Here is an 11,597-nt window from a genome sequence, read left to right on the forward strand (position 1 = left end):
AAGAGCATATTATGCTCTTATCTGTCACAAACAGAACAGTGACATTAGGAAGAACAGAGCAGGGAGACTCTCGTGGTTGTGGGACCTTCAAGTTCACCTTCTCAGGCAAAGATGCTTACCTCTTTCTGTAGATTAGAAAGCTGAGATGAAAGGCTCTCAATTCTCATACGACTTTCCATCAGTTCTTCCCTGGCACTGTTGACAGTAGAAGTATTCATCTCTGAGGACAGTCTGGCATTCTCAAGCTAAAAGAAACAGCAAATCATAGTCTCGTCTAGAGTCTCGTCAATTAGAACTAACAAATAAGGAAGCATGATTCACCTACAGGTATTTGAAACATAAGCCCTGCTGGTAAGTGGTTGATGCAACACAGGAAAAGCATCATGAAGTGTGTGGACATGGTCTGAATGACCTCAAGTCTACTTGACTTGAAGACTCACTTCCTAAAATGAGTTGTGATAATGCTAATATGCCTGGGTCTTTATCCCAAGCTTATTACTTTAACATTTTATCCATTAATACTTTAATACCTAACATAACACTTCTATTAAGCCTGGGCCACAAAACAAACAGCAACTTAACTATGGTGATGTTTGTAGGAATATGAACGTCCCATATCCTTAACCCAAAAAATCCAATAAAGGATATAAAGCAATAAAAGCAGAAAATACAAACTTATAGATAATTTCAAACCAGATAGAAACACTTTCTTTCAGAAGCAAAAACAGCCCCTCAGGTAAAAACAATGTGCGGTTCCTCCAAATGGCCCTGATGCTGTATTGTGTGTGTGTCTGGAACACGTGTGTATGTCCCCTCCCTGGTCCCCTCTGGGGCCTGTGTGTGACTGACTGATCCTAACTTGAGCTCCTTCACTGTCTAGCTCTTCTAGCTCGATGCTTCGCACCGAATGCGTGTTAGACAACTGATGTACTGTGTATAAGATCTCTCACTTACACTAGCAATTACAGCTTCATGAAATGGATAAAAAGTAACATAAGTAGTTTAAGACCACACAATAACATGACGCTAATCTCCTAGGTCTGTATTAGTAACTCTTTTCAATCGAATCATATAATATTTAACACATGGATGGGGTAAAAAATCATTTGCCACACAAGCCTATACTAAGTGATGATTTTATATATTTTTGCATGGTCTGTTAATATAAGTGGGAAGTTTCTACAACATTTTTTAAAATAAATAATAGTTAACAGAGGAAGAAATACAGGGATTTTCCATTTGGCCTTGCTGTGGTGGTCACAATCTATGTACAATGGTGACATGAGGTCAAAACTAGAAGCAGCCTGACATTCAATTTGCTGCTAGCTGGATGTGGAGAACAGCATCACCATACCTGTTACTGGAAGGAGAGCATCTGGGTGCTTGGGTTTGACTACTATAACGGGACACGAATGACCAAGGGGACAGAAAGATAAGCGCTTACCTCTAATAAAACTGGAATAAGCATACTTTCTTCTAATCATTTTTATAATACCTAGTTTATAAAAAGCTCTACTTCCAAGAAAAATCTATTTTCCACATATTCATGAAGGCAAGGGGAATTATTTAAGAAAATGAGAAGGCAAACGTCAAGTCATGCTCTTCCCGGTGACTGTGAAGCACTAATTCTGAGTGCCCGAGTCCTGCAAAGGGAGTGCTCACTTTGGCATGGTAGGTCTGCTCCAGCTCTTCCTTGTACAGCCTCACTTGGGCATCGTGTTGCTCCCTCATCTCATGAAGAGCCTGAGCCAGCTTGTACTCGTACTCAATCTGACGCCCAGAATCCACCTCTACCAAGCGCGTTTCATGCTTCCTTCTGGTTTCATTAATCTCCTGGGGGAATAAAAAAAGGCAAGACATAAAGTCAAGTCACTTCCAAGGTTGTGCCAGTACAAGTCTATGTGACATCGGGGCCACCTGACATTTTACACCTGAACTCATCTTTGTTCTAGGGCAGACATATGAACAGATACTTTTTTGCTCTTAGTTTTCATTTGATACAATTTTTCAGATGGAACTAATGAGAAAAACGGTAGCATTTCAAGCCCTAGGAATTTGATCTTTCTTCTCAGAAATGTAACTCTTTATTTCTTTGAAAGCAAGGAATGGCCTGGATGATTTACTAAAGTACTGAAAATTATAGATGAGTAAATAGTTAAGCATACTAAACACTAAACTAATTATTTTTCTGAATAGTTTCACTGGTAAGATAACTGGTAAGGACACCTCTGAAGAAAAACACACATGGGAAGTTAAACTTAATAGTCAGGACAAATTCAAATGAAGATTTACATACAAACTATTTTCTAAGACATATTAATAGACAGGGCAAGCTAATTTACATGACTTCTTTTAAAAACTGGTATTAAGGCAGCACCTGTAGCTCAGCTAAGGTGCCAGCCACATACACTGGAGCTAGCGAGTTCAAATTCAGCGCAGGCCTGCCAAACAACAATGACAACCACAACCAAAAAATAGCCGGGCGCTGCGGCAGGTGCCTGTAGTCCCAGCTATTTGGGTGGCTGAGGTAGAAGAATTGCTTAAGCCCATGAGTTGGAGGTTGCTGTGAGCTGTGACAGCACAGCACTCTACCCGGGGCGACAGCTTAAGACTGTCAATATCAAGTGACATAGGATCTTATCACCAATACTACTTGACTAACACAAGTACATGTGACAAATTCACTATTAAAGAATAGAAACAGTAGTTAAGATCTTCTACTGTTTCAAGGAACTGTCTAAAACTGGAATGGAGAATATAGCTAAGAACAAACTTTTAGCTATGAAAATACAACAGATCTGTCTTTAATGACAGTAACTGAAGAAGCCACAAGAGGGAGATATAACTCACTGAGGTTGCTGTTTGTGTATTTGAGTATATGAATTTTTCTGTGCATTTCCTCAACTTAACTATTGCGCAAGATGCACCAGGAAGAATCAGAAAACCAGGGTTCAAATTCCAGTACTGCTATCAGCCTCCTAGGGCTCACACCTATTCCAGGATGCAAACAACTAAAACCACAAAAATACAAAAGGTTTAATTCAACAAAGACTGAGCTCCTACTAATAGTTTGCCCTTTCTCCATCCATCTTTCTCTGCTTCCTTTTTCTCTCCTCCTTAACCATTCCTAGTAAGGCAGTTAGTTACACAGAGGATGCCAAAAAAACGTATACACATTTTAAGAAAAGAAAAACTGTTAAAAGTGTAATACTCAAGTCATGGTTAACTTCTGCAATTACAAAAGGTGCTCAATGCGACTTACACCGATAATAAAAGATGAACACAAGCCACAATGAGCGAGCACCTCTTGTAATTACAGAAGTCAAACATGACTTGAATATTACAATTTTCCCTTTCTTTAAAATGTGTATATATATATATTGGGCATCCTCTGTATTTACTGAGGAGAGTACATCCTCAATGTATTTTTAAAAAAAAAACCTTAAGGGAAATATTTTAAAATCCATTCTCGAAAGGTAAAACTCAAAATTCAAAGATGCTGCCCACATGCTCTAAAAATATTAAGTTACTTTTTACTGATGCCATTTCTCATTTATTATTTTACACAGAACCAGTGACCTTACAAAGAAAAAAATGCCACACTCCTGGTTGTCTACGGACAAAACTAAAATTAAGTAATAATAGATAAGGAAGAATTTTAACACAACAAAAATAGGAGTCAACTTCGTATAAAAATATCTGCTTTATAAAGCAGTACTTAATAACAATTTTGTAAGACAACACTTTGGTAGTATACAGAATATACAAAGAGTTTTCATACATATTCCACTTTGATCCTCACCATGTCTTGCAGGAACATAGCAGTATATTTTATTTTAAATAAGAAAGTGACTAAAGAAGGTCTGACTGCTTACCCAAGCATGATGCCCCAACAGCTGGGTCAAAGCACTGCTATAAAAGTGATCAGACTTCTGTTAAATTACTTTTCCTCCAATTAAAAGGTGTCTTAATTGAAATAATTCTTATTTTAAAACCACTGTTAGTTACTGTTTTCAAAATGATCCTACTTATGAAAACATTAACCACAACATTACAGCTTGGGTTAATTCCAACCCTCTTCAATTTCCACAATATACACATGCTGCTTTCTTCAATTTTATGATTTCTGTCTGGCAACAGTTGTGCCACTGCCCCCTTGACTACAGTAGTTGAGGCTTATAAATATGCTATTTAAAAATTTACACGTACACCTGTAAGTGCTGAGGAGCCAGACTTCCAGATGGCCCTAAATGGTTGCTGCCCCTCTGTACTCTAATCCACTCCCATAGTTCATCACCTCGCTCTGTATGACCCATAGGAGAAAGCAGAGTGATGGCATACACCTACAAGCTCTACGATAGGCTTTAACATGACTACTGTCTCAGTCACTCTCTCTCTGCACTTGCTCTTGGCGGGGAACCATATCACGAGCAGCCCTATGAAGGAGACACTGGGGTGAGGAAATAACACTTCCTACCAATAGTTCCCTGAATGGGCTCAGAAGCTGCTCCTCCAGCCAGGTTAAAAGCTTGACTGCAACGTCCTGAGACCTGGAAGCAGAACCACACTGCTAAGCAGCTCTCAGGTTCCTGACCTTCAGAAACTAGGGATAATAAAGTTCTGTGATATCAGGTTGCTAAATTTTGGAGTAATGTATTACACAGCAATAGATAAGTAATAGAAATGCTCAAGCATGTTGATAGTAATTAGCTGCTGTGGCCATGCCTTGTAAGTCAGGTGAAAATATCTGATCATATCTCTGTTTATAATTACGGCTTGAGTTCTTAGATGCAGCTTTTTAGCATCAAGCAGTACCTTGAATAATCTACCTATAAAATGTCTCCCCATTCCCAAACATTACATTGTCTCCTTATCTGATACACTTTTGTGGGAAAGAAATCACAAGTAAAATATTAATTACAGCTCTTTCGCATCCTTGCTTCAAAGATGACAAAGAAAAGAAGGAACAATGGTCGTGCCAAAAAGGGCTGTGGCCATGTGCAACCTATTTATTCGGTGCACAAACTGTGCCCGATGCATTCCCAAAGACAAAGCTATAAAGAAGTTCGTCACTTGGAACGTAGTGGAAGCCGCAGCTATATGAGACATTTCTGAAGCATCTAAGCGTCTTCCACACCTATGTGCTTTCCAAGCTCTATGTGAAGCTACATTACTGTGTGAGTTTTGCTAGTCACAGCGAGGTAGTCAGGAACCACTCCTGGGAAGCCTGCAAGGACCGAACACCTCCACCCAGATTTAGACCCGCGGGTGCTGCCCCACGACCTCCACCAAAGCCCATGTAAGGAGGTGAGTTCTTGAGGACTGAAGAATAACTATCCTTTGGGAAAAAATAAAATGGAAATTATACTTTATATATATATATATTAATTACATATATAGCTATCATGAAGCCTTTTCTAGAACCACCCGTTCATTCCTTTAAAAAGTAAAATTATACATAGTTACCTCTTCATACATATTTTTACGAAATTCTAAGTCCTCAGTAAGGCTCTGACAACGGTTCTCCAAATCCACTTTAAGTAAAGTTTCATCTGCTAACTGTTTTTTGGCAGCAGCTAAGGAGGCTTCCAACTATTACAAAGGAAAAAATATGACAAAAATTACATGGCAATCAATTAGTAATAAATTTCAGATACCTATGACTCCAATAAAATCAAGTGTTACAATTCTATACATTTATCAAGGTCTGATTACTTGGTCTTAATGTTTATCACAGAACCAAATAACCTGTCAAATTGGTAATGGGTGGCAGGAAAGAGAACAGACCTATCTATCACTCCCATTTCCAAAATCGAACCAGTTCTTTTAGGGGCCACTTCCATCTCCTCCTGTGTGCAGAGCAACATTATAGCATCTCTTTTCCTACCTATTTCCTATTTCGGTGCACTAATGAAATGGGCTTTGAGAAGAAAGGACAAAATGAGCAAGGAAGAAGGGCAGTGCCTACCTAGGTCTGCATAATCCAGCTGCAACGAGTGAGGGGACGATGCTTTGTATGTTAGAGACCCCCAAAAAGGAAAGAATTAAAAAAAAAAATTTCCCTCAATGAATCCCCCAAAACAAATAACAATACTGATAATAAGCACCCAAAAAAGTTAAAAAATCAAATAAAATTTCAAAAGTACAAACTCTGGCTTAAGACAGATGGGGCAATTAACCTACCAGGTAGGTTCAAGGACAGAGTTGATCTTACCTGGGCAATCTGATCCTTCAGATCCTCCAAATCTCCCTCCAAACTTTTTTTGTCACCAAGTGCAGTAGCAAGAGCTGCATCTTTGGAATTCAGTGCTGCTTCATATTCTCGAAGCTTGATCTGGGCTCCATTAAGATCAGATTCTTTCTTAGCGTAACTGTAATACATTCGAAAAAGCACAAGGCATCAAATTATACCCTGGACTTGAGGTCTTCTCTCTCCCTGCTTAGGGGAGAAGCAAAACAAGCTGTTTAAATAGGGCTGCCATCAGGTACTAAATTGGAGTTACAATTTAGAGTTAGAGTTTTTGTTGGGGAACAACATTCTCTTTCAATGTCACACTTATGACTCCAGGCCAAGGAGGTAAGCTAAGAAAAGATATTTGGGAAGAAATTAAAATTTATTACTTTTAAATATAATGCATATCATAAACCAAGATACACAGGAGACTTAAGGTATGAAATGAGATTAAGTAAGAATGAAAATATTTTAATGATTTTATAACTTAATAATATATCATACTGAAACGTTTTTGATATTAATAAGAACAAACTGACCCACAAATACCTTCATTTCTATATGGGGTGATTTCAGATTTTCCCAACAACAAATAAGGGCCTCCTGAATATTCTGCAGAAAAATTAATTATTTCAGTTTATACAATTAGCTACAAAACCCCCTAAGGTTCAATTTGAGGTTTCTTTTTGTCTAAATATCACTTTTATGAAATAGACTTCTAAAATTAAAGGATATATTCTGTACAGTAGAATATAACCTTTTATAAAGGACAGTGTTTTTCTAGTCAACATAATTCTGTTATCATCAGTTATACAAGAAAAGACCTAATAATATGAAAATTCTCAGTAACTTTTCTTAATTAAAACAGCCATTGCAGTAGAGTACTTCTACTGATATTGGAAGACGGCTTTAAAAAGAATTGTTAGTTAATAAAAACTGTGAAATAATCTTATGAAATTAAAATAAAACAAAAACTGGCCAAATAATAAGCAACTACAAAGAGAAGATTTAACAGTATTCACTTTTTTACTCCTCTTAGTATCATAAATCAACTATATATATAAAAGTTCAACAGTCCTATTACACTAATGTTTCTTAAATCCTATTTTTCTTAAAACCACAAGATGGCAGGCTTTAACTAAAGATTAGGAGGAGGGGAAAAAATCAAATCAACTGCTTAAAAAAAAAAACAAACCCATATAGTCATAATTTACAGCCAAAACACCTAGTTCATATACGTGAATCTCCAAAGAAACAGAACTGATACCTGTGAAGAAAGCCACTGTCTCATCCCACTATAAAAAATCCAGAGTTGGGCTAGGATACATTATGATTTCTTTTTTTTTTTATGATTTCAAAGTATTAAGCAATACTTATAAAAGGTACCCGCTCAAAATTAATTACTTAAAATTACAAAAACATCCACTATAACACTAATTTTAAATCTCAAATCATAATGTAGCACTTTCCAATGTGATGTCTCATGAGAGAAGAAAGAACCTGTGCCTTCCAAGCACCAAAATGACCCGCCAAGAAGGACACTGCATAAAACACGCCCATTTTACAAGCAACTGAAGGCATTAGCCCGTGAAACTGGTATACTGTATACACTATCACCTTGTGTGTTTGACTTCATGGATTTGTACAAAGCTCAAAACTTGATACTGTATGTCTTAGAGAGCATAGAAAATATAAGAAGCCAAAAATTGATCTCAGGCCATACACTTAGATGACTAGAATATGGGCCGTTTTTTCCACAAAAATCAAGACCAAACAAACTAAGGAATGGTGGACTAAAATATGCTAATTTTTTGTGGTACCTTGAGCCATCCAATGGTACAGGCTGGTACTGTCTCTTTTGAGTCAAGTTCTTAAGTCATGTAAAACGCTGTTATTCTGTGAAAACCTCAATTGTTCTCTTATAAATTCTTTCTTAAAGCTGTAACTTTCACCTTACTAAACAAATCAGAAGTGCTAAATGTGCCCAAAATTACACAGAAAAGCTAGCCTTTATATCCTGGCTCAAAAGAAAAGAAAGGTAATGGATGGGTGGTGCCTGTGGCTCAAAGGGGTAGGGCGCTGGCCCCATATGCCGGAGGTGGCGCGTTCAAATCCAGCCTCAGCCAAAAAAAAAAAAAAAAAAAAAGAAAGGCAATGGCAGCTTCTTATTTACCTACTTTTTAAAATTTACATGTTTTTTCCCCTCTCTATTAGAGAAGCATGTAAAAAAGTCCATTAATTTCATTTCCCAGAAAGTCATTATTGACAGGCTTTAAAAACATGTACATGGTTAGAAAGTTCTAATAAACCAGGAAAGTAGAATGACAAGTGAAAGATTCTCTCTCTAAAAGAAATTAATGAAGTTAATCTTCCCTTAAACTTCCATCTGGGAAAAAAAAAATCATACACATACAAACACACACACACACGCGGATCATTTTGAAGAATACCCAAGGGCAAGAGTGATTCCTGCCAAAGACATGAGCACCAGCCTAATCTAACCTATATCTTTGTCTTAAGGAACTACTCCCAACCACAACTCCTGGAAGAGATCTACTTATATACTGGATCCAAAATGACAGGAGGTGAATACCTGACTCTGTGGAAGCCAATCATTTGTCTGACCAGCAACCAATCAGACTTCTCTTCATTCAAAATCGGAGCTATACAAATCACCTTGAATCAGATGATAGTGGAGACTTAGAACTAGTAAATTGTCAGAAGGTGGGACGTGGTAAGTAAAAACCAAACCAAGTAGATAACCTAATGAAAGACCACATGCCCCCCAAAACAACCACTGGCTTAAGATTTATTACTTAAAAAAAGTACAAATCTAATAAAATCTTCAATAGCTTCCTATAGCATATTCCTTTAAAAAGCATGTTTTGTTTTGTGTTTATGCGTGGAGCCGCTGAGACTGAAGAGAGCCTGAGTCTTGTGTCTCATCAGTCCTCGTCCCAACAGTTCCAGTTTTCTGCGTAACGGTTTGAAAACTTCTGATCCTTGAGGACGATGCAAGATCCTTGGCATGCACGGCCACCAGGAAAGCCCGTCAGGTCTAGGCCCTGAAGAGCTTCTGGGCCTTGGACCTCCCTCCCCTCACTCCATGCCATCTATTCTAATTCCTAACTCCATGTAACTCCTAATTCATACGCTCATTTACAACTAAAACCAAAATGGTAAAACGTTCCTGCTTCACTGTTCCTAGCAGAAAACATCATTTACCTTTGGTTTCCACTAGCACTTTGTACATAATTCTCCTACAGTACATGAGGGTATCTTCTTTTCTGGATTTACAATTCTATATTTCCTACATTGGACTGTGAGCAAAATGACTTTACCTTCATATTCTCAGTGGCTGGCCAATACCTGATACAGAGTAGATGTCCTATAAAACTTTTGGGTTTAAAAAATGAGAGGGGGGCACCTGTGGCTCAGTGAGTAAGGCCCCAGCCCCATATATGGAGAGTGGCAGGTTCAAACCCAGCCCCAGCCAAACTGCTACAAAAAAAATAGCTGGGCATTGTGGTGGACGCCTGTAGTTTCAGCTACTTGGGAGGCTGAGGCAAAAGAATCACCTAAGCCCAAGAGCTGGAGGTTGCTGTGACCTGTGATGCTACAGCACTCTACTGAGGGCGACAAAGTGAGACTCTGTCTCTAAAAAAATAAAATAAAAAATGAGAGAAAGAAGGATACCACAGCAGACAAGCTAAATACTAAGTTTAGAGCAGTATATTAAAATTTCATTTTTGCCTAAAATCCACCAGCAGATGAGTGAAGTAGCGGGCCACTGGTTATAAAGGACCAAACTTTTTCCAAGGCCCAAACGGTCAATCCCGATCTGCCCTACAGTGCCTATGCAAGCCACCTCAGCCCACACACAGGACAGCAGGCACTGCAGCAGCCAACATCCTTGGTGCAGAGTAATTCAGAGTCTCTTCTGGTCAGAGGTTGGGAACACACTTTGGCTTTTTCTATCCCAAACAATGTATAGTAACATTTACACCCAAATACAATGGCAAGTCTAGAGACTGGAGTAGGGCTCAGTATAGATCCTTAGCTTTGAGACCTATTTACTTAATCCAGTAAACACTCCTGAATACTGTGTGCCACCAGAGACAGAAAGATAAATAAGACAGGGTCCTAGGCAGGGAGGATGACCAGAGATGTTTCTTCCATTCTCTGGACCCTCAGTGCTTCCACTGCTCGTGTCACCACACTTATGAGCGTAGCATCTAGGGTGGCATCAAGGCTTACCTTGCAGACACTTAAGTAAAATGATGCAAAGGGACGGAGAGGAGGGGAGGGACCAGCAATGGAGCTCAGGGCAGACAACTCTCGCCACTGTCCTTACATCCCAGGCCCTCCAGCTCCACAAACAAAATGTTCTGTGTTCACATATTTCTCGTCTTCTTCCTTTAGCCCCAGCATTAATGGCAAAAAAGCCAATACTTCCTAAGTTAACTAACTAATAAAGAGGGAAGAGAACTGAGTACGACCTCTGCCCCTTGCCCACAAGCATGTGCATTACACTGAGCACAAACATCCCTGCACGGGGGTATGCTCAGCTACTCCAGAGACAGACGGCTCTTGAGGGCAAGGCTTGTGACCGATTGCTGTGTCTTATGCACAGAAAACCTAAAGGTAATGACTATTTTGGTAAATGCTAAAAGAAATCCCCACACACCTCCCTCCAAAAAACTTCTCTAGTTTTTTATCCTATGTAAAATACCATATCTTTACTAGGACGAAAAAAATAACTGTGACACTTCTACTAATAATATAATGTCTAAAATTCACATTCCTAGACATGCTCCCTGCCAATTTCCTAGGCTGAATGAATCATGAAAAAAAATTCACAAGATTATGCCCAGGTCTTCAGTTAAGAGCCATAAATCACTGAGTCTCATAAGCCACATGAGTGGCCAAAGACATATGGTGACCATGCAGAGAGTTAATATCCTGAACATAATCTTGTTATAATTTCCTAACCATATTATTGTGTTTCATTCATTAACATGATATGTGAAGTCCAAGTGTAATTATCAGCACATGGTCACAGCACAGAAACCTGCAGAACTGACCTCCTAAAGCACACACACGTGAATTGCTGCAGCTATCTCCCAAGCACAGAGTGACTTCTGACAATACCCTAGAACAGAGCAATTAATACAGAAATACAAAATTATTAGGAGGCTATGATTTTAGGTGTCAGTACACATTTTACTGTGACCACATTTCCTGGCTGTATTTGTTTGGTGGTATGGACCTGCCTGATTAAACTATTTCTACCTCCAGACAAAGAGATCTTACTATGTCTTCATTCAAATTCAACATATGAATCTAATGCTAAAAATATGCACAC

General features: G+C 38.6%; 1 protein-coding gene and 1 pseudogene across 2 annotated transcripts in view; one reads left to right on the forward strand and one right to left on the reverse strand.

Annotated features, from left to right (window-relative positions):
* Window positions 1-11,597, reverse strand: part of LMNB1 (lamin B1) — a 57,436-nt gene that overhangs the window by 22,773 nt on the left and 23,066 nt on the right. Inside the window, exons 2-5 of the mRNA XM_003782231.2 lie at window positions 6,215-6,371; window positions 5,467-5,592; window positions 1,663-1,833; window positions 120-245 (exon numbers count right to left, since the gene is read on the reverse strand). Of these exons, the coding sequence (XP_003782279.1) occupies window positions 120-245; window positions 1,663-1,833; window positions 5,467-5,592; window positions 6,215-6,371 (580 nt within the window). The remainder of the gene's footprint in view (window positions 1-119; window positions 246-1,662; window positions 1,834-5,466; window positions 5,593-6,214; window positions 6,372-11,597) is intronic.
* Window positions 4,948-5,370, forward strand: LOC100965242 (annotated as a pseudogene). Its single transcript, XR_152821.2, has one exon. The product of XR_152821.2 is annotated as a 40S ribosomal protein S26-like (transcript).

The sequence above is a fragment of the Otolemur garnettii genome, unplaced genomic scaffold (genome assembly GCF_000181295.1).
Source record: "Otolemur garnettii isolate 467f Iridium unplaced genomic scaffold, OtoGar3 scaffold00003, whole genome shotgun sequence".
Lineage (NCBI taxonomy): Eukaryota > Metazoa > Chordata > Mammalia > Primates > Galagidae > Otolemur > Otolemur garnettii.